The 27,158-nt window shown below is 50.0% G+C and overlaps 9 protein-coding genes across 9 annotated transcripts; 4 read left to right on the top strand and 5 right to left on the bottom strand.

The window, feature by feature from the left end:
• Positions 1-1,108: 1,108 nt before the first annotated feature.
• Positions 1,109-2,609, top strand: N7481_006828 (PAS domain-containing protein; the record flags this gene model as incomplete). Its single annotated transcript, XM_057266047.1, has 3 exons — positions 1,109-1,446; positions 1,520-1,709; positions 1,782-2,609. 3 exons carry the CDS (start codon positions 1,109-1,111, stop codon positions 2,607-2,609), a joined length of 1,356 nt encoding a protein of 451 aa, XP_057123767.1.
• Positions 2,610-2,943: 334 nt separating this feature from the next.
• Positions 2,944-4,361, bottom strand: N7481_006829 (uncharacterized protein; the record flags this gene model as incomplete). The annotated part of the gene is made up of 5 exons (XM_057266048.1): positions 2,944-3,379; positions 3,434-3,878; positions 3,937-3,973; positions 4,043-4,243; positions 4,299-4,361. The coding sequence occupies 5 exons, from the start codon at positions 4,359-4,361 to the stop codon at positions 2,944-2,946; spliced, it is 1,182 nt and encodes a 393-aa protein (XP_057123768.1).
• A 546-nt stretch (positions 4,362-4,907) lies between these two features.
• Positions 4,908-6,741, top strand: N7481_006830 (flavin-containing monooxygenase; the record flags this gene model as incomplete). Its single annotated transcript, XM_057266049.1, has 4 exons — positions 4,908-5,740; positions 5,791-6,327; positions 6,384-6,538; positions 6,611-6,741. 4 exons carry the CDS (start codon positions 4,908-4,910, stop codon positions 6,739-6,741), a joined length of 1,656 nt encoding a protein of 551 aa, XP_057123769.1.
• Positions 6,742-7,360: 619 nt separating this feature from the next.
• N7481_006831 (class I SAM-dependent methyltransferase) lies at positions 7,361-8,415 on the bottom strand (the record flags this gene model as incomplete). The annotated part of the gene is made up of 4 exons (XM_057266050.1): positions 7,361-7,749; positions 7,824-7,880; positions 7,941-7,979; positions 8,034-8,415. The coding sequence occupies 4 exons, from the start codon at positions 8,413-8,415 to the stop codon at positions 7,361-7,363; spliced, it is 867 nt and encodes a 288-aa protein (XP_057123770.1).
• A 531-nt stretch (positions 8,416-8,946) lies between these two features.
• On the top strand, positions 8,947-10,818 carry ftmG (cytochrome P450 monooxygenase ftmG; the record flags this gene model as incomplete). The annotated part of the gene is made up of 6 exons (XM_057266051.1): positions 8,947-9,144; positions 9,213-9,329; positions 9,409-9,508; positions 9,548-9,655; positions 9,719-10,318; positions 10,382-10,818. 6 exons carry the CDS (start codon positions 8,947-8,949, stop codon positions 10,816-10,818), a joined length of 1,560 nt encoding a protein of 519 aa, XP_057123771.1.
• A 392-nt stretch (positions 10,819-11,210) lies between these two features.
• On the bottom strand, positions 11,211-12,721 carry N7481_006833 (FAD-dependent oxidoreductase; the record flags this gene model as incomplete). Its single annotated transcript, XM_057266052.1, has 3 exons — positions 11,211-11,828; positions 11,881-12,482; positions 12,550-12,721. 3 exons carry the CDS (start codon positions 12,719-12,721, stop codon positions 11,211-11,213), a joined length of 1,392 nt encoding a protein of 463 aa, XP_057123772.1.
• A 1,728-nt stretch (positions 12,722-14,449) lies between these two features.
• N7481_006834 (uncharacterized protein) lies at positions 14,450-15,902 on the bottom strand (the record flags this gene model as incomplete). Its single annotated transcript, XM_057266053.1, has 5 exons — positions 14,450-14,816; positions 14,935-15,258; positions 15,326-15,449; positions 15,508-15,624; positions 15,677-15,902. 5 exons carry the CDS (start codon positions 15,900-15,902, stop codon positions 14,450-14,452), a joined length of 1,158 nt encoding a protein of 385 aa, XP_057123773.1.
• Positions 15,903-17,543: 1,641 nt separating this feature from the next.
• N7481_006835 (cytochrome P450) lies at positions 17,544-19,179 on the bottom strand (the record flags this gene model as incomplete). Its single annotated transcript, XM_057266054.1, has 3 exons — positions 17,544-18,774; positions 18,825-19,009; positions 19,060-19,179. 3 exons carry the CDS (start codon positions 19,177-19,179, stop codon positions 17,544-17,546), a joined length of 1,536 nt encoding a protein of 511 aa, XP_057123774.1.
• Positions 19,180-19,686: 507 nt separating this feature from the next.
• On the top strand, positions 19,687-26,982 carry N7481_006836 (non-ribosomal peptide synthetase; the record flags this gene model as incomplete). The annotated part of the gene is made up of 3 exons (XM_057266055.1): positions 19,687-20,052; positions 20,105-26,707; positions 26,806-26,982. 3 exons carry the CDS (start codon positions 19,687-19,689, stop codon positions 26,980-26,982), a joined length of 7,146 nt encoding a protein of 2,381 aa, XP_057123775.1.
• Positions 26,983-27,158: the final 176 nt, after the last annotated feature.

Genomic DNA, 27,158 nt, shown 5'->3' on the forward strand with positions numbered 1-27,158 from the left:
TACGGGTGATGTTTGCTTTTTGAGCACCTCAACTGAGAATGGTGGAACCCCATTTCCGTAGTCAACTGGGCATGTCGACCGAAGCAGCAACCAGCGGTATGGAATTGAGGGTCACCGGGTACCTATTGTACGGGATGCATGCTATGGGAGGGGGCAACGCAGTGCACTGGCGCGTCGCAACGCGTCGCGTAGGATACATGTGACACGCCCACACCAAATGAAATAACAGCGGATACGGAGTAAATTTGAAGTCAACAAGCTGGTCGTCTGCGACTGAGATTAAGAATTAGCCTTTTACCACTTGAATCATCAATGGAAAATTGTGACAGCCGAAGCAACTGGCTGGCCGTGCTTGCGAGGCTGCTTCTGCCGGCAGGAGCGTGCCCCTCGGTGGTGAAATCAAGGATGCAATCGGTCGGATTGCGGCTGGCTTGAGCTTAACATCGGGGAAATAGCCAACTACATTACAGCGACTATAGGCTTTCAAATTATATTTGTGATGAGGAGGTACTGGCCAGCTTTGAATCGCCGTCTGCATTAGGACACGGCCAAAGGAAGTTACTGTTAGATACACTCAATGTAGCGCCATTTCGAAGCTGCCGCCGCAAGTCGCGACTTGCCTTGCATGCGGCCTCGATGAGGTCCCCCACTACGAGCCTCTATACACTATCCCGATCGGATCCATAGAAACGACTAAACTAGGGGTCTCGTCTCACTGCTTCTTCATGTCAGCATGATTTCTGGTGACTGAGGATGGTACAGACTTGCCGTCAATGTAGCTGGCAACAAGATAGCAGACCAGGGACGAGGTAGCAGGTTCGGCTCGAACACATGTGCACGACGAACACAAGTGACCCGTATCACTCATTACCGCGGGAATCGACGTGGACTATTGTCTCCCAACACAGAGGGAATACATATCACAAGCAAGAACTCGATTTTTCAGCTTCGCATAACGCCAATTTTCGAGGAACAGTCGTTAATCTACGTCGTATTAGAGCCTCAAAACGCGTCAAAAGATCACTGGGTCGCGATCAATGAACAGCACGCCTACATAAACGAAACTTATAAAATTTTGGTCGATAGAGTGAAAGATTACGCGATCTTTATGCTCGACACTCGGGGCATCATAATTACGTGGAATTCTGGCGCTGCAATTTTGAAGGGATATTCCCCATCCGAAATCATCGGCAAGCACTTTTCTATTCTATATGGTCCTGAAGACCGTGATATTGAACTACCAAGTAGGGGTTTGGCACGGGCTCTACAGGATGGTCGGATGGAAGATGAAGGCTGGCGGCATCGACAAGATGGATCGCGTTTCTGGGCCAACGTGATGATCACGCCTATTTATCAGTTTGGCCGTCACGTCGGCTTTGCCAAGGTCACGCGCGACCTCACGGAGCGAAAGGCTGCCGAGGCACGCATGGTGGTAGCCTTCGAGGAGTTCGCGAAGATGAAGACAGAATTCTTGGCAAACATGAGCCATGAGTTACGGACCCCCATGAACGGTATGCAGGCTTGCGCTCGCGATGATGAGGGATACCGAACTTACCGGCCGGCAACTTGAATACGCTTCGATTATGGAGGACTCAACGTCGATCTTGCTCCAGGCCATTAATGATATCCTGGACTACTCGAAGCTATCATCTGGATCTTTCTCTCTTCACTCTGACGTTGTGGATATCAAGAGCATTCTTGATGCTGTCGTGCGCAACTGCAGGTCTCTCTTGGAGCCCGGAGTTGAGCTGATTTGTTCGATTCCACCGGACTAACCTAAGGTTATGCATGGTGACCCATTACGGTATCGTCAGGTAGTTCAGAATATGCTCGGAAACGCCGTGAAATTTACGGGGTCTGGCAGTATTCGACTGGCTACTACTTTCTCTCCCGTCAAATCGGATCCCCAGGTCTACATTATCACAACAGAGTTTGCAGACTCTGGAGTTGGAATTCCTGATAGTTCTCTCAATACTCTCTTCACACCTTTTACGCGATTTGCCGATGCTATAGCCCAACAGTACCAGGGCACTGATCTTGGTCTTTCGATTTGCAAGAGTTTAGCGGAGCTTAGGGACGGCACAGTGGGCTATATGCCTGGTCCACAGCGCAAAGGCAGTGTGTTATGGTTCACAGCCAGAATGGGTCGCACATACATTGGCGATCCAAATAAGCTACCTGCCACGCCTACGACTGATAAATCCAGGGACCTCCTCAACAAAGTCAGAGAAATTGCGCCGCGCAAGCATTTGTTACTTGTCGAGGATAATCTTATCAACTATATGGTGATGCTCAAGCTTCTTCAAAGCTTTGGTTTTGAGCGCATTGATGTGGCCTGGGACGGGAAGGAGGCCGTTCGACAAGTCAAGGAAATGCCTTTGTCATTCAATTTTGTTCTCATAGACATCAGTATGCCGGTGCTCAATGGGTTGGAAGCGACTTCACAGATAAGAGGCAAGGGCATTGACGTGCCTATCGTTGCCCTTACGGCGAATGCGTTAACGAGCGATATGGAGATGTACCTCGCTAAGGGGATGAAAGATTATATCGGAAAACCAATCCACCGCGACCAGTTATTGCAGGTTCTCTGGAAATGGATGGGGACTTGACAAGCCTTAAACTGAACTATTACTACAGTGCAGTCACCCGTCCATAAATATCCTCTATGACAGAATATTTTCCCATTCCCCTTCTGCGTCCGGCGGAGCCTGGGAGGAAAGGATCATAGGAACGTCCACATACTTGAAACATGTACATAGATTGCGTGCATTGCGTCAATGGATATGTCTCGACCACATCTGGAGCCGCTCCTCAATGGCAGTCTTGAGTTTTGTTGAAGTGCTCGGTAGCGAACACTCAAATAATAGTAAGCCGTAATCGCTTTACTTGCCTTGCTATATAGGGTATAACTATAGTTTTAGATACCGCCACATAGTGAAATTTTCATATCAGCCAAGATTTATAACGCCGAGTGTTATGCTCTTCTGCTATTCGGAAGTCCCTTTCGATTGTAATGCCTTCCTCGTCGCTTTCAGATCTTTTCATATCCTCCATCTGTATTTGGAAGGCATGTGTTGTCAGCTGGGCTTCATCCCAGTCAAGAGGCGTTTGTGGTTTCCGTGCCACACTTTCACGTTTCGAGGAAGAATTTCTGGGGTTATTCTGCGAACTCTCATTTTGTCTTCCAGTGCTGAAGCTGGAAAAGTGCTCGACTGTATATCGAAGCAGAGGTTTCAAAGTTGGAAGACAGGCACACAGAATGCCAATAGAAGGCTCAACACTGGACCAGATGAAAACATCTCCCATAATCCAAGTGATATCGACCGAATGGCCGAGGAATGCCATGTAGTAAATTCGGACTAGACTCGCAACACAGACACTGTACGATGTTAGTGTTTATCCCGGGTGCAAACAGCGGTGGGGAGATAAATACAATCCGCCTAACAGAAAAATACCAATGATAAGGATTTTCTGACTTGTTCGCATCTGCAGTTTCCAGGTCAAAGGGATGGGGACTAGAAGGATGAGGACGTCCGTTGTCACGTTGGCAGCTGCATTGCCGAGGTAGAATGGATATAGAGGGAAGACACATTTGCCCCCAGCTGGGTCGGTGTATTGACTCCAGTAGTATGAAACGGGTCGGCAGCAAACCAAAAATGCAACATTGCAAGAAATGAAATAGCCAGCCGTAAGGAACATGCAGAGCCCAATCGTCCAGGTCATGCCAAAAATGCGTCGGTAAAAGAGGAGTATAGAGAATTTGATCAAGGGTACCGTGGCGACGTAGATCAGGATGTAGGCGAACAAAATCTGCATGACCGTGATCACATCGTCGATGGGAACAGCCCATACATGCTTCCCGAGACCGTGGTATCCACCTGCATGATTCAAATCAGTATCCGGCCTATGGCGTGACTGGGTTGGGAGCAAGGCTACCTATGATTGTTGACACAAGGCTGGCAGTGACGGCTACCTGTAGATGGAGACGAACGTGTTAGCCTGGCCTTCCGCAACGGAGCGCCTGCGGGTAAGAAGATCATACCAGTGCGCCTAGAATCAGCCAGTCGTCTGCAGCTACCGACACTCTTCGCACCCGCAGTCTTGTGTAGAAGCGAAGTGCAATGGCGACGGCTGCAATGCAATACGTTGTAATGACAGCTGCGTTGTTGTTTCCGCTGTGATTGACAGACAAATCCGTTCCGGGAGGAGGTTCCCGAATATACTTGTGGACATATTGCTGGATCTTCGATAGGACCTATTCGCACGACATCCTGCAAAGGTGAATAAATCTTGGAAACCATTTCAGGGTCAAATTCGCCGTTAGCAGCTATTATAGCAGCATAAAACAATCCTCCTGTCATTCGAAGCTACTCATGCAGCCGGCTCCACAAAAGACATAGCCCTAATCCTTCATCCCTCCTGGTTGCAACGCTAGCCCGTGGGGGCCAATCTTGCGACCCTGAGCTGTCAATGCAAGAGTTATGCTTTCTGAAGTAGCGCGGCTCGAATTTCGTAGAAACCACAGATTGTTGAAAAGATGAGACATAAATGTCAGCACCTACTTCATTGAATCGAACCACAAGCCATCGGCATCAGCACCTTCAAGGTTCCGAACCGAGAGTATAATAAATGGGTCGCGAGATGGGGTAAGCCTTGACTGGTGCATCCTTCCAGCGAACTTGTTCAACTTCCCAGCCCGTCTCTCCACATAGCATGTCCGAGCCATTCGCCGATAATGCCTGAACTCGCCGCACTATACCATTTATTGAGCCACTAAAGGGATAATGGGCCCACCGTGCATTTTGACGAAACCTGCACGGAGATTAAGAATGAGCATTTCCCCCGCTGCACGCTAGGAAATAAATTCTTAGCAAACCCAAAACGTCCTGGTGTGCACATCAGACATCATGCCATCGAACGAATTCATCGACGAAGAAGCAATCCGCACAGACCCTAGTCGATGGGCCTTCCAGCCTCGAAAGCTACGAATTGTATGCATCGGCGCAGGCTTTTCAGGCCTAATCTTGGCCCACAAACTCAAGCATGAACAACCCCTCGATTTTGTCGACTTTACGATCTACGAAAAGAACAAGGATGTAGGCGGCACTTGGCTCGAGAACGTCTATCCTGGAGTCGGCTGCGACATTCCATCGCATAGCTACATTTTCCCCTTTGAGCCGAATCCTTCGTGGTCTAAATGCTATGTCGGGGGCCCAGAAATACAAGAATACATACAGAATACCGTGGAAAAGTATGGGCTAAAAGATCCGATCCAATTCGATACTAGATTGATAAAGTCAATTTGGAATGAGGATACCGGAAAATGGAGTCTTCACCTAAGACAAGGTGGTGGCAAAATTATTAGCGACGAAGCCGACGTCCTTATCAACGCGTCCGGAATTCTAAATCGACACAAAACTCCAAACATCGAGGGATTGGATAACTTCACCGGCAAAATCCTCCATACTGCTGCTTGGGACACCTCTTACGAATGGGAGGGGAAGAAAATTGCCGTCATTGGAAATGGCTCTTCAGGGATTCAGGTTGTGCCGGCGCTGCAACCGAAAGCTGCAAAGCTCGTAAATTATATTCGCAATCCCACCTGGGTTTCGGTCAACTTGTGCCCGGATATAACGAAGGATGGAATGGGTACAAACTTTGAGTACACCAACGAAGAAAAGGACTTATACCGGAATGATCCGCAAAAATACCTCGAGTACCGGAAGCGCATTGAGTGCTCGTAAGATCAGCCTTGTATACCCTTTGTCCTTCCTTTACGCTGACTTTGAGAAGTGTTAATTCAGTGTACCGCCTAATGCTGACTGGTTCGGAGCTTAATAGCTTTATAGCCAACGCTACTGAAGGTCTTATGCGACAGCGTCTCAGCGAGAACCCACACTTAATCGAAAAGCTTATTCCAAAGTACGATGTTGGCTGCCGCAGACTGAGCCCGGGCGATGGATACCTGGAGTCCATGCAGCAGCCCAATGCAAAGTGGTGCTTTGAGGGCATAGAGGAAATTACCTCGGCTGGTATCCGCACGGCAGCTGGAGTGGAAGAGTTCGACTTGATTGTCTGTGCAACTGGATTCGATACGTCGTTTGTTCCAGGGTGGGAACTCATTGGTCGAGACGGTCGCCGGTTAGATAAAGAGTGGGCAGCCACACCCGAGGCATACTTCGCACTCTGCACCGCTGCCACACCAAACTATTTTATGTTTGCAGGGCCAAATTGTCCCATCGGCCACGGAAGTGTGCCCCAAATGCTAGCGTGGAGTGCCGACTACATGCTCAAATGGGCACAGAAAATTGCTCGCGAGGATATCAAGTAAGTTTCCCATTCTCCGGGTATACCCGACTATTTTACTGATGCATATTGGAAAGATCTGCTGCAGTCTATGACTCTGTTGTTCATAGCTACAACCGCCGCGCGCAGGGTACTCTGAAGAATACAGTCTGGAGCGGAGGCTGTAGTGCCTGGTATAACAATGGAGATACCGTCACAGCGATGTACCCTGGCAGTGTCCTTCATTTCAAAGGTAAGGTTGATTTATGCTGTCACGCTTATGGCAGGAGTCGTTTCATGTATAGATGCTGACAAGCGAACACAGAGGCGATTGCAAATATTCGTGGAGAGGATTTCGAAATCCGTTATAATACTGCCGACCCTTTCGCTTTTCTTGGAAACGGAGAGATGGAATGGGAGCGAGCCGAGGGGGCTGATCTCGCGTTCTATCTGTAATATCAGAAAGATATACGTATGCCTGGAAATGCGTCACTTCTTCACTATGAAAATAAAAGAAAATTTCATTTTCACGTGCTCATGATACGGTGCAGTAATTCCGAGACGGATGACAAATCACACCCAGGCCGGAATATATTTAGGAGAATAGTTTAGTTGATTCTAATCAAACTTCCAAAAAGCCCGATCGAAAAATATAGAGGATTGATGTAGTTAGGGGGGGGGGGACGTATTTACTCCCCCCCCCCTCGCCAAGACTTTTCTAAGCGCGTCCCCGGGGGGGGGACGGGCCGGAATATATTTAGGGTTTATTTAAATCCAAAGAAAGTCCAAGCTACGCCGAAGAGCCTATACGTCGAAACCCAAATTCCCGCCAGAAATTTTCGAAATTTGTTAACATATACAGTATATGATATACTGTAATATCGCTAGATAGTCGGTAGAGTGGCATAACCCAGTGCAGTACAGTCGCCTCCAATGCATCAGCCTCAGATTGAACACACCATGAGAATAATCAGCGGTCGAAACCTGTAGCGTAAAGCCCCCGAATGTAAATTCTCCGACCCCAGAAATCAAGCCAATACCACTCTTTCCTTCCCCTTCCAATTGTTCCCCCGAACTATCCCCTCTTCTCGCCCCTCGCAAAAACCGCCGTCCACTTCTGCGGCACCAGGCTGGTCTCTCCGTACGTCTTGTCCAAATAACTCGCCAGCGCCGGCAAAATCTCCCACTCATGAGCCTCGCGCTGCTCGACCGACCACCATTTACTAACTATGATCGGAATTACCGGCCCGGCGATCTTGTACAGATCGGCCGTAGAGGTATTGAATTCCTTGGAGATTGTGGTCGTGTGTATGCGCACGAAACCAGCCTGCTCGAGGCGGCCACGCACGTACTCCTCGTCGTCCCAGCCGGGATTCATGCAGGACATGAATTCTTTGGTAGTGGGGAAGGGGAGGTCTGCTGGGATGGTGCGGACGGCGGCTTCGAGGACGGGGAGCCATTCCGCTTTATTGCCGTTAGTTTTACTGCGCCTGGAAAATTACTGGAAAGAGAAAGGAAGGGAAGGGGTTGGAGCGTACTTTTCTGCCAGGTTGAGATGGTCAATGTGCCACCTCGCTTCAGAATGCGGAGCGTATCTTGGTTTTAACATTACTTGTTGCGTTTGGTGGATAATGTATTGGAGGGAGGGGATTTACCGTTCAAAGCGGCGTAAGTATCAGGAAATGAGGTCCACGCTTTCGAGCTTTTCATTAGCACGCTATAGTCAATTCAGAGGGTAGGTAACACACCCAGCGCAGCAAACACATGCGTCAACTCAGTGGCAGGCAACTCTGTGTTCTGGGCATCCATCACCCGAGCGCTCGAATTAGACCACCCTTCCTCGACAATCTTGCGCTTGACATGGTCCGTCAGCTCCGTCGAGATGTCGCCGCATATCAGCTCCCAGCTGGCTTGGGGCTGGCCCGCTAACACCTCATGGAGCTTCTCGGACACGACCCCGGTCCCGCAGGCGAGGTCCAGCACCTGGAGTGGTCGAAAATTCGACTCTAGCAGGCCCGACAGCTCGATCAGATCCTGCGTGAAGTACCGCGTGATCTTCTCGGCGATCATATACGTCTCCAGGATGCCTTTACCTGAGTAGAGCTCGGTGAAGTTAGTGGCGCGGGTCATAGTGAGATTTTTGAGGATAGATGGGATTGTGGTTGAGGAATGGGAGGTAGGTTGATAGGGTGGCAGCACAAGATGAATATGAATAACAGAAGAGGGGAACGATACCCAGGTAGAATAAGCTGCTGACCGTGGGAGTTCCCCTCGGTTTCGGTTTTTTGGCTCGTGTCTTCCCGCAGAGGCTTGCGTTACAGGGCCCTCGCCTCCCTTACCTCACCTATTTAGGTATTGTCCAGACCTTCAGATCTCCATCAACCCATATTCAGCTAGATGCATCATCACGAATGTTACAGAGCAGGGGCTGCAAGGGGGAAAGAGTAGGGGAGGGGGTATGTGGCGTGCTAAGTATTGAATCTGTGAATTCGTTAGGAGTGCAAATTCCGGTCACTTCGGAATCTATGCTGACGAGACTCAACCCGAGAGACACATTAATCCTTAACACGAGAGAACAACCACACTTACCCATCAATAAGGTCGAAAGACAATCGTCACGCACCGGGTGGATATATCACATTTTCTTTCGAGGCAAGCATCATGGAGACCATCACCATGTCCCAACTCTTGTACCTAGGAATCGGGCTGGTCAGTTTGCTCTTCCTCAAGCGATCCATTCTCGCTTTCTTCGGCGAGCCTAAACCCGTCAATTGGCATGCCTGCGATCCCTTCCAGCGCCAAGCAAAGGAGGACTTTAGCCACAATGCCCGCGAACTGATTGCGAAAGGGCTCGAGGAGGTGAGTCGAGCCCAAAGTCGAGTTGCAACGGAATGGCGAGATAAATTGACATGATTCGGTGCCCCTAGGGTCGCTCGATGTTCCGAGTGGCGACCAACATGGGAATGTATCTAATTTTGTCCGACCGATACGCTGAGGAAATTAGAAACGATGAGAGATTCAGTGCCTACGACGCGTTAGTGGATGTATGTATTCCCGGTCAATCACCGCATATATAAGTTATAACCGAACCCGAATTACTAATTCTATATGTACAACTTGAAGGTCATTCTTCTGGAGTTACCGGGCTTTGAAACGACGTTCCAAAGCTCGTTACATAACCATGTCTCTCCGATGGCTATCCAGGCCCTGAACAAGAAACTTCGTGAGTTTCGCTTCTTATAAAACGTTTCTGGATAAACAGAGCCCCTAACTTACCACCGCTTCTCCACCTTTTATTTAGTACACTTGACGCGCCCCCTCTCCGATGAAGCCAGCGAGTGTTTGCGCACTAAGTGGACCGAGGCGTCTAGTAAGTCCCAAGCACAGCATTCGAGCACTATAGCTGTAGAAAACTAAGCCATATATAAACCAGCAGTTTGGCAGTCCGTGCCCATCCGCGAGACGATATTGGCGTTAGTGGCGCAGATGACCACGAGAGCCCTAATTGGACCCGAGCTCAGTCGCAACTCCGAATGGCTCGAGATCGTCATCAGCTTCACTACTAACCGCGCCATCGCCGTGGCCGCCATTCAAGCCTGGCCTCGCTTTCTCCAACCGCTGGTCCACTGGTTTTTGGGCCCCTGCCAGACGGTGCGCCGTCAGATCAAGCGCGCGAACCGCATTTTGTTGCCTGTGCTGCGTGAGAAAACCCGTTGTGCGGGGGAGCGCAACGCCGACGACCGGGAGTTTTCCACCCTGACGTTCATCGACCAGTTCGCCAATGGCGCACGCTACGACGCCACGCTAGCGCAGCTACGTTTAATCGCCGTCTCCGTCCTGACGACAGCGGATCTAGTGGAGAAAGTGGTGGCTCGACTGGTGGAACACTCCGAGCTGATCCAACCGCTGCGCGAGGAGTTGGTTACCGTCTTGACAGCTAGCCCGCATGGCATCCATCGCACCAGCCTGCTTAAGCTCACGCTGATGGAGAGTGTAATGAAGGAAAGCCAGCGTCTTGAGCCTGCCACACTCAGTTTGTCTTCCCCCTACCCCATCCTCTAGCCAACTACCTCAATACACAACTGATAAAGTCAAGTATCAATGTTCCGCTTCGCTAAAGAGCCCGTAACTCTCCAAGACGGCACCAAAATCCCCAAAGGTACCAACTTGGCCTTCGCCAATGACCTCCGCCTCAATGCCATCATGTACCCGGATCCCGAAGTATTTGACGGCTACCGCTTCGAAAAGATGAGGGGAGATCGCAGCACCGCCGGTTTGGCCCCCTTCACGAAGACGCGCATGAGCCACTTGGCCTTTGGTCACGGGAAGCACGCCTGTCCCGGGCGGTTTCTGTCGTCTGATGAGGCGAAGTTGATTCTGTGTCACATGTTGCTTAAGTACGATATCAGGGCGCCGGAGGGGGGCATTGGGGGTCTGTTAGTTAGTGGGATGTTTGTGCAGCGGGAGGCGGGGGCGAGGATGGTGGTAAAACTACGTGAACTGGAGGCCGAATTGGCGGAGATATTGCAATAATTACTATACGAAAAGGTACTATACCGGGGTTTCCATATTATGTACAGATTCAAGTTACTGTGATCTACCGTAGCATATAAGTGGTATCCGCGATCATGAATTTGGCTCTATACCTGCTTGAAATCGTTGTACAGATAAGTGTTTTTACTGTCTGTGCCTTCTAATGGTTTTCGATACACGGTATTGCACTTATATGCTAGTATACAGTCCTGTTTCAAACTTTTGGAACGCCACTGTACTAGTACTCTTTGAATTATAGTGGATATACTTCTCGGTGCTTCCAAGGTTAGTGAAGATAAGTTATCTACTAATAACAGTATCGTAACTAGTTGTTCAAGAATTGCAGGAATTGAAAACTTCTGACCAGAAGGGTGTTAATAGAAATTCTAGTCTTAGGCATTCGCCTTGTAGTCATGCGCAATATGATATTCGCTGTCTTCCGGAACATTGCGCGGTCTGTACTTGCTGCCATCCTGAATTGCTCGTTGGATCACCGGAAACTCCTCATAAACATCCCGGTGAACATCATATCCAAAAATCCACTCAGGTCGGGGAAACTTTATCATCGCCGGATTCTTCTCGATCGCCTCCCAGTCGGGATCGCGCATCTGCGCGTAGATGGCATTCCCACTCTCCTGGATGAGACGCGTCCGCTGGTATCGGAGGGCCTGAACGGCTTGCAGACCTAGGCGCACCCGCGACTTGCCCGCCAGCTCAAGACAAATGGCCAGCGTCGCCGCATCTTCAATGGACTGCCCACCCCCTTGGCCCGCAATGGGGGACATGGCGTGGGCGGCATCGCCGAGGATCATGATGCGTCCCCCACTTGAGATCCAACGCGGCAGAGGATCACGGGCGATGATTTTGTAGTCCGCCAGCGTATCGCTAGGTGTATGCCTGAGGACGTCGGCGATCTTTGGGTAGATCGGCCAGTCTATCAAGAGTGCCAGGGCATCCTCCACACGAGTCTTGGAGGTGTTCTCCCAGCTTTCGGCCGATTGCGCATCGTTCTAGAATTATTCTCATCAGTAGACCTCACTTTGGCAGACAAAGGATACTTACTCGGTGCCAAACCTGCCAGATCACATTCTGTCCCCGTTTCCCCGTGGCCAGGGTCAGCCCCAGGCCTCCATCGGTAATGTATCTCCGCATACGATCTCGCTCGCCTACTTCCTTCAAGATCCATGCGGCTCCCGGATCCCCCTCGACAAGTTTCGCACGAAAGCATGACCGATACGCGGCCAACCCGGTGTTCTGCGTGGGAATACGATATCCGAGCACAAAATCTCGAGTTTTACTGTGCACACCATCCGCGCCGATGACACAGTCAGCAGAGATTTTCTGGTATCCATTCACTGTCACACCCGCCTGATTGTCATTCTTCGACTCCCAATATTCGGTGACCTCTGATCCGAACCGTAAGTCAATCCCTAAGGAGGCTGCATGGCGATACAGAATGGTGATGAGTGTGCCCCGATGAATAATCATGCCCTCTCCAATGCCATAGCCATCCATCACATCCATGGCATAAAGCTTTCCCGCGGGATCGAGGACCTCCATGGCGGCCACATCATCCGATTGCGCGACGAGCTGAAGGTACACTCTGCCATGTTCCCACGCCCGCAATACTTTAGTGGCGTTACTGCCCAGTGCGATGCTATCCCCTGTATACTCGGTCAAACATTGTGAGCTTGCTGGGTTAGTGTGGAAACACAAGCCTGGAACACATACCTAAAACACGAATTTCGGGACTCTTCTCCAGCCCGATCACCCTATGCCCCTTGTAATGGCACTCTATGGCGGCCACCAGCCCCGCAATCCCCAGCCCTACAATAATTACATCAATGCCGCTGGATCGGGGCTCCGCGACTCCGGCCGGCCCAACTCCGTTTGTGATTGTCATCTTAACAAGTGGTTTTGTGGCCGTGGTTGCTATGCTATTGAATGGCAATATCAGTTACTTCAGAAAAGTAGAACTCTGCTGTCGGTTTAACTCATGGGCCAGCTGATCGATAAGCCTCCTTGCATGAAGAAGGAAGGGATCGGGGGATTGGTGGTGTGGGGAATCCTGCGCTATTGAACACATGATGCAGTCAGTGTCAGTGTTCAAACCTGAACTCCCCCCCCCCCCCCGCCCCTCGCGTGTTGAGTGCATTTTGAGTCCTATTTTGCTAGATTTTCTCATCGCCTATGTACAGCCCGTCCACGCATTTAGCAACGCTCTAGCCATCGGTATGCAGCCCTAGATTAAATCCCACCGTATAACCATCAAGCGACTTCTTCGAATACTAACGTTTAGGCTCGGAACCTCAATAGAACGTGATCTCTGTTTAGAAGTAGTTCCTGTTTCTGTTTAAGATTTCTTTCGGTTCTTACTAGTAAAAAACAACGGTATGTACCTTGAGACGCCAGGAATCCTCCATATACTTGATGGATTCAACGGTATAGAAAAGAGCATTGAAGCAGCTGTTGCTCGGCAGTTGATTTGTGTTTCTACCAGTGAGGGTCTTGAAGAGCTGTAGAGATTGTAGCCAGGGACATATTATATGAAGGCCTAGATATGGGGAGTGGCGTACAGATAGTAAACCTTGATCTTCATCGTGATCATCGTTAGACCTTGACAAAGCCCCGGCCGGACCGGGCTAAGGGCTACCCTAGCCACTAAATTCGGGCCGGGCCGTGTGCCGGGCTAGGTAGCCCGTGAGCTTTGCCAAGGTCTAGCCGCAGTCTGCGGAGTGGAATTCCCTATAGGGCAAAGATCTTCTATTGGAGGGTTTCCACCACAAGCAACAGACCACGGATCGCGAAGACTTGATCTGTTGGTGGAATTTGTTGCGGTCTGATGAATTTCTTGAAAAAAGAAAAAAAAAAAAAATGCTACGTAGTGTTAAAGTTTTGTGCTGAAGAATATACATACTTGGTCTCATTCTGTGACTGCTTATGCCGAACCATACAGGCTGCTTCGACATCGTAACCCAACTTGAAGAGGGAAGAAAAAAGAGGGTAGTATTGCGCTATGCCCCTGTGAGTATGTCATCATTGGTACCTCCCGGGCTCCTGGCCAGCGAAGGGGAGAGATATGCAGCATTCCTTGCACGGGGAGCGTATGGTGATTCTTCATATGTGCTTTTGATCCTGCACATGCAACATTGGCATTGCTCCGGCTTCATGTAAATCAGGGTAGCAGCCAGAGCTTGCCCCTTGAGTGTGGCAGCTACGCAAGGACGCTTCTGGGACTTTCGATGTTTGCGAAGGACTACGAGAGTTCGGTATTTGAAGTAGGCTTAGCGTGAGGGAGTGAGTCAAGCTCGCTATCCTTCAATTGAGGCCGGAGTAATGATGTCTGATTCGGATTTGATTTCAGGCTGCCTCAGGCCACGAGATACAAGCTCAAACTAATTGGGTATGGTAAGGTACGCGTGACAAGTACAAGTTGTAATCGTAACCGAAGAGATCATTTACAGTCTTCTCCAAAACAAAACTTTTTAGTCCAGAAAGCTACTTGGAGTCCATCATAAGTTCCTTCGAAACTTCATGTTTTCTTTAGTACTGACAAGCTGATGTAAAGATACTAGTATATGTTTGATGACTAGAATGCCTTACCGCCATACTTTCCTCGAGAGAGTGCTATTTATTGGAGCCTCGCCTCGACAATGCCTATAATATCCCCCAGCTTCCTCCACACCTTCACTAGAACAAGCCCGATACTTTCCAGAATGCTCGCAAAGTTCTCCTCGGTACTTTCAATTCCTCCGATGGCCATCAGGCTCAGATCCTGCCAGGCGTGAGTCATGGTAGCGCCCGTCTCCGGGACAATAATGTCGTGGATCAAGACCCGGGACTGGTCGCGGTCCATCGCGACTGTGGTATTCTGGAGGATCTTCTTCGCTTCAGGAAGATCCGGCCAATCGTGGAAGATGCGCCGGAAGTAATAACATGAGCCATCACGACCATAACACGGCCATTCGACGAGAAAGAAACGGCTTACCGCGGATTGGCTGTTCTTGTTTCAAAATGTCGTAAACCTGCGGTTCGATACCATCAGCTCGCAGCGCCTGGCTGTGTTCCTAAATGACGGGTTCGAGATCTTGCACGATGAAACGGTGACCTTATAACCCTGGAGCAATCTCTCTGATCTGCCTCATGGCGTTTCCATGACTACCGGCAATATCAACTATGGTAACATGATCCTTTGCAACACCACTAAGCCGATCCTCCCATGAGAACAGATCCATGGCCATTTGGTCCACGTCAGCCGCTTCGGCCTTGGTTACGGGAGCAACATGCCTCGGGTTCTTGTAGAGGTACTCGAACATCGTCCGGCCCGGACACTTGTGGGCCAGGGTGAACGGGTTGCTTCGGGTCGTGATCGCATTCTTCCAGTCATGCTGGCGAAGAAAGTCGCAGATCTGCAGGACAAGGCCGAAGATGAGGTCCGACCTGAGCCAAACGTTTCGTGGTCAGTAAATAACCAGTGACTGGATTGGCCTCCGCCTCGACTACGCACATTACCGGAAAGCAGCTAGCGATATCCGCGGTCAGGTATGCCTCGGAATACGGCGTGTGGGCATATTCTTCTTCGCCTGTCTCACAGAATGGACCAAATGGGGTCACGGCTCGCATCAGACGTACTGTATGTTCATCAGCATTGGATATGTCCGAGTTTCTGGAATCTCAACTACGACATACTCAGAACACTCTTATCCATGCCTGTCCGTGAAGAGATCACGCTGGCTGTCATCGGAGGTCCGCCTTGGGGGATGACATGGAAGACTCCGGCCGCAAGAAGAGTTCGTAAAGATCCCACTTTAACGATCTTTCAAGTGCTCATTTATGGTCATTATTTGCCACATGGTACAGAGAGGGTGCTCATTGACATTTTCAAAGGAAGACAATGCCGATGAAACAGGGCCCCGGAGGGTTTGGAATAGGTTGAAGGCCTTCTTCTGAAGGTCAAGGTTGACCTCATCGCCGGCCATATCACCACCACCAGCTTTCATGAATCGCTGGGCGAAGTTAATTATCTCGTCAACATCTTTTTGCACGGCCAGCTTTTGCACATCAGTCTTGTCGGTAACTGTCATGGTAGTGGAGACTCTTCGTCCCTGCAATATGTAGTAGCTGGCATCAACTAACAACGGAAAAGTGCCTTCTTTTTGAAAATCAGGATTTGGGCTTACTCGTATGTCTTAATATTATCGTCGAGGTGGCTCTAAATCAGGGATCAGACCCGTTATTTACTATCTCCCTGCAGATGAGTCCGACATGGATTACTCGTCGCTTTCGCCAATTCACACCTTTGCTCGACTTCACCCTACACATAATTTTATTTCACACCTGATAAAAGCTGTACCAAATTGACATTTAGTACGATTAACTTAAAAGTTGCGTAAGGTCTGATGTGATTTCAGTTTCATCCTAAAATACTCGTAGTCTAGTTAATATATCTATCTTCGCTTTTGGCAGAATAACTCAACATACATAATACCTAACCTGATCTTCGCTTCAAATCGTAAAGCCTAGTTTCCTCTTGACACAACCTGTTCAATCAGTTCAGTCGCTTGATATTGCTATCATCTTAAAACGCTCGAGACCTGCGCTCTGCAAGGGACTGACTGGACTATTCAGTGAACTCCTATGCTGATTGGTTCTTCGGACAGTATGATGCTACATCTGCGGTTTAGGTACGGTACAAATTCAGGCCATGTATCTTTGCTTTTCGCCAATCTTCTTTCATGACACACCACTCCTGCTGTCTTCAGGGCTTGCGCGTATAGTCCAGCTTACTTGGAGAAACCATCATGCTGGTACGCAGTTCCTCACTTGTATGGATTATCTCGCTCGCAGTTGAACCACCTCGGTCATGGCTCCTTGCTCGCAGCGATTCCTTGCTTTGATGATTGATCTCACTTGCACACATTCTCCGTGGCACAAATTTAGTATACTTTCTTGATCATTGCAGACTTCTCGCATCGATGTACGAGTATGCAAATTATTATAATAGACACGGTCACGAGTCTACATTGTACTTACCTTACATGGCTTAGCCCTGGACTGATCCGGGCCTCATTCTTTGAGATCGTACTAGGAGGCGGTCTTTCATATGGAGTAGAGACCAGAGCGAAACTTTGAAGTGATATTCCGGTGTGAAGTGGGTAGGACTATAGCTACTAGCATATCACTTTGCACATGCACAAGAATAAACCTCAAGTATATATATTATGATGAAAGGATTGTACCATTAGATAGCTTAGCTATAAAAGCCAATTTCTTCGATCCCTAATACTTCTTCAAAATGACTTCCGAATAATGATCTCGTTTTGTATTTCCACCAATGCTGCCCGGGGATTTATAGAGAGCAGCCTTCCGTTAAAGGAAGGCGGTGACGTCTCTCTTGCCCGATCCTTCGTCATTCTACCTTGTCGGATCTCTCTACCCTCAAGTTTTGTTTATACGAATCGTCAGCAATTTAGCGAACACTATCGTTTCTCTATTTATTTGATTCAAGACGTTGTTTTAATTCCAATGAGACATACGCGCCTTAATACCTTTTTCTCAGCCAGTTCCAAAATTAACAGTCAACTGACTTGAGAAACACAGCGTTTCTTTTATTTCGCCGGGCCCCCTCCCCTCCCACTCTGGGCAAAATCACCGATTGAAATGGGGTGAAAGAGTCATTACTATCATCTTTGGCTCGATGATTCGGACACAAACTTGAAGAAATATCATAGAGCCTCCAAGATAATCGCTTGCTCTGCGACCTTGAACCATGCATCCCCTTGTTTCTGCGTCTTCTGGCTGTCTATAGCCGATTTTTCAAGGCAACTGAGACGGTAATGCTCAACCATGTATGCCACCAACACTTTCAGTATCGTATCTGCCAACGCCTGGGCAATGCATTGGCGCGGCCCGAAGCCAAAGCGCCAAAACCGATAGCGGAAATACGAGCGGGATTCGGCCAAGAATCGTCGCGGTCGGTAGCTCGTCTTATCCGGGCCCCAGGACTCATCCCGGATATTTAACGCATTGGTATCGACCACCATGTAGGTTCCCTTGGGGATGCGGAATCCACCAACATCGCGTTCCGTGGGGATCGATTGGGCGTAAGTGTAATTCGTGACAGGCCGCAGCCGCGCGGACTCATTGATGCAGCAAGCCAGCATGGTAGAGTTGCTGGCAATGTATCGCGCCCACGCATCTTTGGAATTGTCCGAGCGTATATCCGAGATCTCCCTTCGGAGCTCCTCCTGAGATGCGATGTCCTCGGCGAGGAAGGACGGGATCCATGAGAAGCTGCCGATCGTGACGTCAATGTTCGCGAAGAGCGCCTCGTCGAGAGTATGCATCAATTCTGTTGGGGTGAGCTGGCCACTCTCGACCGCTGCATACAAAGGCACGATCGCACATGTGAAGCCCTGGCTGCTGGCTTTGACGCGTTGATATGCTTGCCGGTTGAATTCCGCCCACCGCGTGTGGAAGACGCGCAACTTGGCCCGGATGATCGGAGAGAAGATTTTTGTGAAGGAGAATAACGAAAGTCCGCCCTTGAAAGCATATTGGAAAATATCGGTCCGCAGGTCGGTGATATGTAGGAGTTCTTGCACCATCTCCGGAGGCAGTTCTCCGTACAGGAGATCACTGATGACCCAGAAAGGCAGAAGCTTCAGATCTTCGGCTGGCTTCAGACGCCACGCCTCTCCAACACGAATTTCCCCGTGAAGGTCGTTGAACTGTCGGACCACTCGTGACTGGACCAACGGGACGTAAGTAGTGGCCTTCTGAGTAAATGGAGGCGAAACCACCGCATGAACATGTTTCCAGTGGCCCCGGCTGATGAGACCCACCCCATCCCCAACCAGATTCCCCATGACCCAGCCCCCATTCAGGTTCGAAGCCTTCTGGTGATCTCCAGAATCTCTGAAGACTGTTTTGATCTCCTCGGCTCGAGTCAATATGCTAGCGAGGATTAGTGGTGCCAGACGGATTCCTGCGAACAAGACACATACATCTCAGGCGTCAGACCAACCCAGATGCGATAGACCGGTCCATACTCCTCCACCCATCGACGAGAGACCCTTTCGTATTCAAGGAATTTGAGACTCCCTCCACCATCCGGAAATCGGTACGGGCAGGTCGGAATCGAGGCTTGGCCGTCTGTTGAATGGATTGGGTACCACCAAAGCAACGCACACTAAAAATTAGCCTTGAATCTCACAGGGGCAGCCGTGGAAAAAGACCAACATTCACCAAATAGGAGATAAGCCGATTGAGCCAAGTATGTGGCGTAAATGCGCGCCAGAAGGCCAGTAAGACCAGGGCAAAGCCGAACTGGATTGTCAGAGCGATTTGACTGGCCATCATGTGAATCTAGTTGTTGAATACTCTGGAGAGTGATAGCCAGGAGATCAAAAGCCAGAGACGAGGTGAGGCTTGACTACATAAGGTCAAATGACATGGACCCAGCTCACTGACTGACTGGCTGAATGCGTAACAATGGAGAATTAACCGACATCGATGCAATATCCTCACCAGTGATGAGCATGTGGTGGCTGCCATGTAAGGGTTGGGTAGTGAATTGACTGGTCTAGCTATCGAATGCGCCGATTTTGAGGCATGGGCATAGGCATGCTCGGTCGTGCAAGGGGGTCTATTTTCGGTCGTACAAGGGAGATGTATTCATGGTTGGTAGCTCTTGAACATTTTGCAAAAATGTTCAGGGTAGAGCAATCAGGATTGGAAATGATCTCAACGCCTCGAAGACAATACTGCCATCTCAGTCACTGTTGAGTACAATATTCTCCGTTTCTAGAGGCCCTGCCGATCCTCTTAATTATCCGATTTGTTCATACTTGGCAAAGGAATCCCATCATGAAATTATATCTTGATCGTCATGTCATCTCTTTTCCTCTAGATGAGGAATTGGTGGTGAGATGGACCGCGAGTGGCACATCTATGCCACCAGCGCATCCGATCAAGGCGGCATGGGCACTACTGCTTTCCCGAATTTCGGGTGTGCCGACAAGCAGATTTGGAGTGATTGAGACACCTATGGCTTCGGTTGTTGATCCAAAGGTCAATCCCGCAAGTTCGCAGCTACCGAATCTAGAGACCTGGACGATATCAGAAAAGGACGACATTATTCTGCAGGATGCCGCCGAGGAGCACACAGAGCGTCTGGTGGAAAATGAGGCAACCACTGCTATCATCATCAGCTGGGACGGTGAAACAGCCCTCGTAAGTGATAATAGAACTATCTTCGGCAAGCAAAGCACTAATTATTTCCGAGTTACCATCAACCTTTCATACGGTTGTGCTCTTTAGTTGGGGCCTATCACCGGCTCAAATACACATGAGCATCTCGGAAGAATCTTTTACAATAAGCCGAGCCTGGGCACAACTGACTTGTTTCGTTCGGGTCCTGGAGCAGATTATCCTGACCCCCGATTTGCCGTTGTCCAAGGTAGACTTTCTCGGCTCCTATGGCGAGAAAACGATTCGGCAATGGAACGATCCTTATTCGCTGTCCAGACCGGTTGTCTGTATCCACACGCTAATTCAGGAGCATTGCCACAGTCAGCCTGATGCTGAAGCTCTGTGTGCCTGGGATGGATCCGTCACATATGCCGAGCTAGATCAGCTATCGCTAGCAATCAGCATTTTGCTACAGGCTCATGGAGTAGGTCCCGAGATTATAGTGCCGCTTCTATTTGAAAAATCCCAATGGACCGCGATTGCCATCCTGGGGGTGCTGCGGGCAGGTGGCGCTTTTGTTCTGTTGGACCACTCCCATCCTGTGCATCGTCTGGAGGAAATTTGCGTCGAAGTCGAGGCAATGATTATCCTCACTTCTCGTTCGCTGCATGAACTGGGCTGCCAGGTACATCGGCAAGCATTTGCGGTCCCGGGAATCGAGATTGAGGTGGATGAATCAGACCGCAATCGGACCCCAGTCGTTAATTCATCCAATGCTGCTTATGTTGCATTCACATCTGGATCAACCGGAAAGCCCAAGGGAATTGTGATTGAGCACCTGTGTTTCTGCGCGAATGCCCTAGCACAGAATGCAGTTCAAAATATAAATTTACGGACTCGTGCTCTTCAGTTTGCCGCTCACGCCTTTGATAGCAGTATTCTTGAAATGCTTATGACGCTAATTGCAGGAGGCTGTGTTTGTATACCATCGGATGGGCAGCGTCTGAACGGCCTGTCGAACGCGATTAACACCCTCCAGGCTAACTGGCTGGAATTGACTCCATCCGTTGCACGCTTCCTTCAACCTGATCAGGTACCGGGGGTCAAGTCACTGCTACTCGTCGGTGAGCCAATGTCCCGTAAGGATGTGAGCAAATGGGCTGATAGGGTTCAACTTCTAAATGCCTACGGCCCTGCTGAGTGCAGCGTGGTAACCACAATCCAGCCTCGCGTGAAGGCAAATGACCCGAATAACATCGGGCGTTCCTACAGTAGTCACTGCTGGATTGTTAATCCTCAAGATCATGACCAACTCGAGCCTCTGGGTGCAGTGGGGGAGTTGATTGTTAGTGGACCGATCGTGGCCCGAGGATACCTCAATTACCCGCGCCAGACCTCATTCATTAGCAAGCCCTGTTGGGCGGCTCGCTTCGGCGTCCCCGAGGATGAACGGTTCTACAGGACTGGAGATCTTGCTCGGTATAATGTGGATGATGGGACGCTGCAATACATTGGGCGGAAAGACCGGGAGGTCAAAATCCATGGCCAGCGCATTGACTTGCAAGAAATTGAAAATCTTGCGTCTCAGTATCAGAATGATGTAGCGGCAGTCGTTGATGTGATTCAGCTAGGAGACAGCAGCGCAGGAAAGCTTCTGACAATCTTCCTGGTATTCGCAGATACAGACCTGTGCTCCGATAGCTGCAAGAGTCAGGTTGTGAGTGCGGATTCTGTCATGCGTGCTGTGTCTCTTGGCATGAGATGCTGGCTCCAGGAGCGCCTGCCACCATACATGATTCCAACCAAATATGTGTGGGTCAGTGGGTTCCCTTTGACGCGAACTGGCAAGCTGGATCGTCGGGCATTGGTAGATCTAGGAGCAGCATCCACCCAGTCACGTACACACAATTCAGAAACGGAGTGTTTGAATAAGAAGAGCCATGAGAACGATGCCTTGGATCCAAATTTTTCCTTGAAAGAAGGCCTCATCCGTTCTTTATTCGCTGCAGTCTTACAATGTCCTGAACAAGTCATCGGTAAACATGATGACTTCTACGAACTGGGAGGAAATTCGCTGGCCGCGATTGAGCTTGTCGCTCGTGCGCACAGTCGAGGTTTGGAGCTGACAGTTGCAGAAGTCATACATTCTCAAACCCCCCATAATATTGCTCGGTTCTCCCTGGAGACTACAGAAAGTCTTGAAATTCTACCTTTCACTCTTGTGAAGAATCTTGACACTGAAGAGATTCTATCTACTGCCGCCGTCCAGTGCCAGGTCACACAGAGTCAGATCGAGGACATCTACCCGTGCACTCCTCTGCAAGAAGGCCTAATGTCGCTGTCAACTAAAGCCCCGGGAGCCTTCATCGGCACATATCAATTCTCAATACCTTCTTCGACGAGCGTGACTCAGCTGAGTGCCGCGTGGGAGCGGCTTTGGATCGCACATCCGATACTACGGACACGAATCGTCTTGGGAAGGGATGGAACCATGATACAGGTCGTCATAAAAGAAGCTTTGCTTTTTAGGGAAGGATCATGCGCCGACGATGACCGAAGACCTATGGGCTTCGGAAGCAGACTTGCACGACTGACGATTCAGCGGTTCAATACCCCTGTCCTATTTATTTTCACAATTCACCACGCAATCTTCGATGGATGGTCGTATGTGCAGCTACTCGAAGACCTGCATTATTTCTATAAAGGCCAGTCACCACCATTGCGGCCCGCATTCACTCAATTCATTCATTATCTTGCGACATCAGATTCGAACATGAGCCATTCATTCTGGGAGAATGAGCTCAAAGGTTATCAGTCACCCGTTTTCCCATCACCTTCGTCCCGACGGCTATCAACCGGACCTCGGTGGCTTGTAAGAAGCCATTGGGTCGATTTAGCCAATCTTGAGGTCAAGTGGAAGCTTGCAAACCAAATCAAGCTGGCATGGGCCTTAGTCGTATCCTCTCAAGTAAACTCCGACGACGTCATATACGGGCTGACTGTTACTGGTCGAAACGCTCCGGTTCCTGGGATTGATCGTATCACAGGCCCAACGTTCACTACATTTCCTTTCCGGACACAGCTGAAACCCGAGCTATCTGTTCAACAGATGTTAGCTGAAATCCAAGAGCACGATGTATCTATCATGCCATATGAGCATACGGGCCTCGAGGCTATTGCGGAGTCCAGCCCGGACGCAGCTTGGGCTTGCAGCTTCCAAAACCTTCTGACGATCCGACTCCGCTCATTTCAGAGTCCATCCTCAGCCTTCCTCGACTTACCTGAAAATGAAGAGGAAGACCTGAATTTTGCATCTTATCCCCTTTCAATCGTGGTTCAACAGAAGGATAGCTTGCTGAAGATCAAAGCCTTCTATGACGGTGAAATCCTAACTTCCAATCTTGTCCAGGGCCTCCTCGATGACTTTGAAACTTACCTGCAACATGTCATCCAGCAGGCCGAATCCATGATTGGGGATATGAAAAGGCTTGCCTCTCAACGATGGCAGCAGGTGGCAGAGATCAATGCAGAAACTCATAATCAACCATCACCGAAGTGCCTTATCGACATTATCCAGGCGCTCAGTGTCACGCAGCCGGAATGTGAAGCTGTGTGTGCATGGGATGGCTCCCTGGCGTACAGAGAGCTAATCAACATGGCACGTAGTCTCGCAGGTCATCTTCAACTCTCAGGATCCGGCCCTGGGACGTTCATTGGGATTTGTCTGGAGCGTTCGAGGTTCTTTCCGGTCGCGATCCTTGGTGTTTTGATGTCGGGAGCTGCTATGGTCTTATTGGAGCCGAACTTCCCGCCACAGCGATTGAATGGGATTCTGAATGATGTAAATGCGCAGTTTGTCGTTTGCTCGCCGGGGATGATAGAAAGGTTTGAAGACGAAATCAGAGAAACAAGAAAAATCATCCCTTTCGCATGGCATCTGGGGGACTGGGAAGGATGCGATTCTTGGATTCCGCCACCGGTCAGCCCTAGCGATCCGATGTATGTTGCCTTTACCTCCGGATCGACCGGTACCCCCAAAGGAGTAGTGATAGAACATGGAATGGTCTACTCGACGATCCTTGCCCACAAAGATGTTATAGGCGCTTCAAGGTCGTCTCGGTGCTTGCTTTTCGCATCTTCAGCGTTCGATATCTTCCTGGCGGAAGTCTTTTTTATGCTCGCCACTGGGGGCTGCGTCTGTATTCTCTCGGAAAGCCAGCGCATGAATAATCTGGCCCAGGCTATGTCAGACTTGCAGGTCAATATGGCCATGTTAACGCCTTCAGTGGCACGGACACTCTCACCGAAGAAGGTGCCATCTCTTCAGACACTGATCCTTGGTGGTGAGTCTCCCTCGGTGTCTGACCTAGCAACATGGGCCCCACATGTCCGGCTGCATCAATCATACGGCCCGGCGGAGTGCACCATGTACGCGACGACGACGGCCCAGTTGGCCCCTGATTCCGTTTTGAACAATGTGGGATCCTCTATGAATGCGACCTATTGGATCGTCAACCCGGAAGACCACGATGAGCTTATGCCTGTTGGTTCGATGGGAGAGTTATTGATTGGCGGTCCTCTTGTTGGACGAGGCTATATCAAGCGACCCAAAGAGTCGGCAGCTGCGTTCATTTTGAATCCGATCTGGAGCCAACAGATTCCTGGTCTGTGGGGCTCACGATTGTACAAAACCGGGGACCTTGCCATCCTGAACTCGGACAAATCCTTGCTTTTGGTCGGTAGAAAGGATACTCAGGTGAAGCTCCACGGACAGCGCATTGAGTTGCATGAGATTGAGCGTTGTGCCGAAACCTTCAGACCCGATCTTGCAGCAATTGTTGAGCTGGTGGAGATTCAAAGCGTCCAGACATCCAGTTTAGTCGCATTCACCTACAATCCAACCACGGTGAAGAGAACGCTAGCTATGACATCTTCTCTTTCTGGCAGCCAGATGCCATTCCTTCCGCCATCAACAGACAATCGACTTCTTTCTGACGGCCTGCTAAATCATCTTCAGCAGCACCTGGCACCATATATGGTACCGTCGTTAATACTAGAATTGTCGTGCCTGCCCCTCGGTCCAACTGGAAAGATCGACCGCAAGAAACTTAAGCATGCTGCGTCGATGCTTGAAAAGGAAACGCTGAGAAAGCATCGGGGCGGTGTCGCTGGGTCGAAGACGGAACCAACAACGCACCAGGAGCAATTTGTGCGCGCAAACTTTGCAACCGCGCTGTCAGTGGATGAGGTAACCATTGGGTTAGAAGATAGCTTCTTCGCTCTGGGTGGTGATTCCTTGAGTGCTATGCGAGTTTTGACCCTATGTCGGCGTGGAAACATGAACATCTCCATGCATGAATTTCTCTCCCATGACACGGTATCTTCGCTTTGCGCTCATGCCAGTAGATATCAGGAACAGTGTCCGGATCCTGCTTTTCAGAATAGTGTGATTCCCAAGCATCACTCGGAGAGTGAGGCTAATAGTTCTGTCAATCTCAACGATGTCGCTCACAATCTCGAAATGATTCGATCTCAATTGACGTTGCTACAGTCACACATCATCGAGGACATCTATCCGTGTTCGGACGCCCACAACGGTATTTTGGAGCTGTATGCATCCAAGTACACGAGTACGGCGATCTTCCAGGTTCTCCCCAGCGGCTCAGTGAGTGCGGTCCAGGTGAGCAATGCCTGGAAGCAGCTTGTCGAGCGCCATACGGCACTGCGCACAATCCTCGTCGATGATCCCAAGGCCCATGCAAAGAAGTACCATGTCGTCCTGCGTACAGGTACCGCGAAGGACCGGATCTTTGCATCCAGCAAGATGGCACTTGCGGATTTGAGAAACCTGCCACACGTTGAGTCATGGGACCTCTCCACTCTGTATCGGCTTTTCATCGGGCAGGGTGATAGCGGAGAGGTGTTCATGCGGTTGGAGACGGGTGGGGCGCTGATCGACGCCTTTTCCATGTCTACCCTCATGAGGGAGCTATGTCTCACCCTCGATGGGCAGACGTTGCCCTCTATCAGTGTCACGTATCGCCAATACCTGACTCACCTGCTGCTGCTGCAATCGTCGGCCAAGGCTTTGCGATACTGGTCGTACATGCTGCAGGATGCCCAGCCATCTCACCTCCCAAAGCTTCCAGATGATACACCTAGAGCCTCAGCTTTCCCCTCGCCTCGCACGCAGCGATACCGTCTCTCGCCTGCCCAGTTCCACGAGCTCAACGCATTCTGGAGGACTCATCGCTTCACCATCACCAATGTTTGCCAGCTGGCCTGGGCCAAGACTCTCAGCCACTACACCAACACTTGCGACGTTTGCTTCGGCACGGTCACTTCCGGCCGCGAGGACCACCACCTCGACGTCTGGGACTCCGTGGGCTCCTTCTTCAATATAGTGTACTGTCATCTCGCCCTCGGTTCCGAGGAAACGGTGTTGGAGGCCTTGACTCGGAACCAAGTGGAGATCCAACGACGAACGGAGCACCAGCACTGCTCGATGCCCGAGATGGCCCGCAAATTTGGGGCGCAGCCGGACAATAATGAGGACAAGCAATTGTTCAATACTGTGTTGACCGTACAAAACACCGTCTCGACCAACTCACATATAGCGAGTTCCCAAGATAACGAGACTATCAATGGTACTATAAGCACCCAAGTCGAGCTCCTTGATCTGGAAGATCCCACCGAAGTGAGTAAGGCGGCCATTCATTCATTCACCCAGCTCTGGAAAAGCACAGCACAGAAAATATTCATCAGTGCAATGAAAAAGCTAACCCTGTGTCCTAGTACGACTTCTGCATTGCCGTTCACACCTCGCCGTCCCAGATCGACTTCGAACTCCGCTACTGGACATCAACCGCCTCGGAGAAGTATGCGTCGGAGATCCTGGCTCGAATGCTCGACTATCTCGACCTAATCGTGCAGAACGCGATGGACCCGCTGCAGAAGATTTCACGGGTCTAATTATAGTGATTCCTCTCCCACGCCTCAACTTGAAACAATATAAGGGCCAGAAAGCAGTATCTTCATGATAGTTGTTTAGAATATCCTTGTTCGCTGGCCAGGCTGCCCGCCACGCTCCATATTGATACACAGCTCTGCTCAGATAGCCTTGCGTATACGTACTAGTAATTTAATTC

The sequence above is a fragment of the Penicillium waksmanii genome (genome assembly GCF_028829765.1).
Source record: "Penicillium waksmanii strain IBT 27052 chromosome Unknown utg000005l:1.0-5232799.0:1.0-5237142.0, whole genome shotgun sequence".
NCBI lineage: Eukaryota > Fungi > Ascomycota > Eurotiomycetes > Eurotiales > Aspergillaceae > Penicillium > Penicillium waksmanii.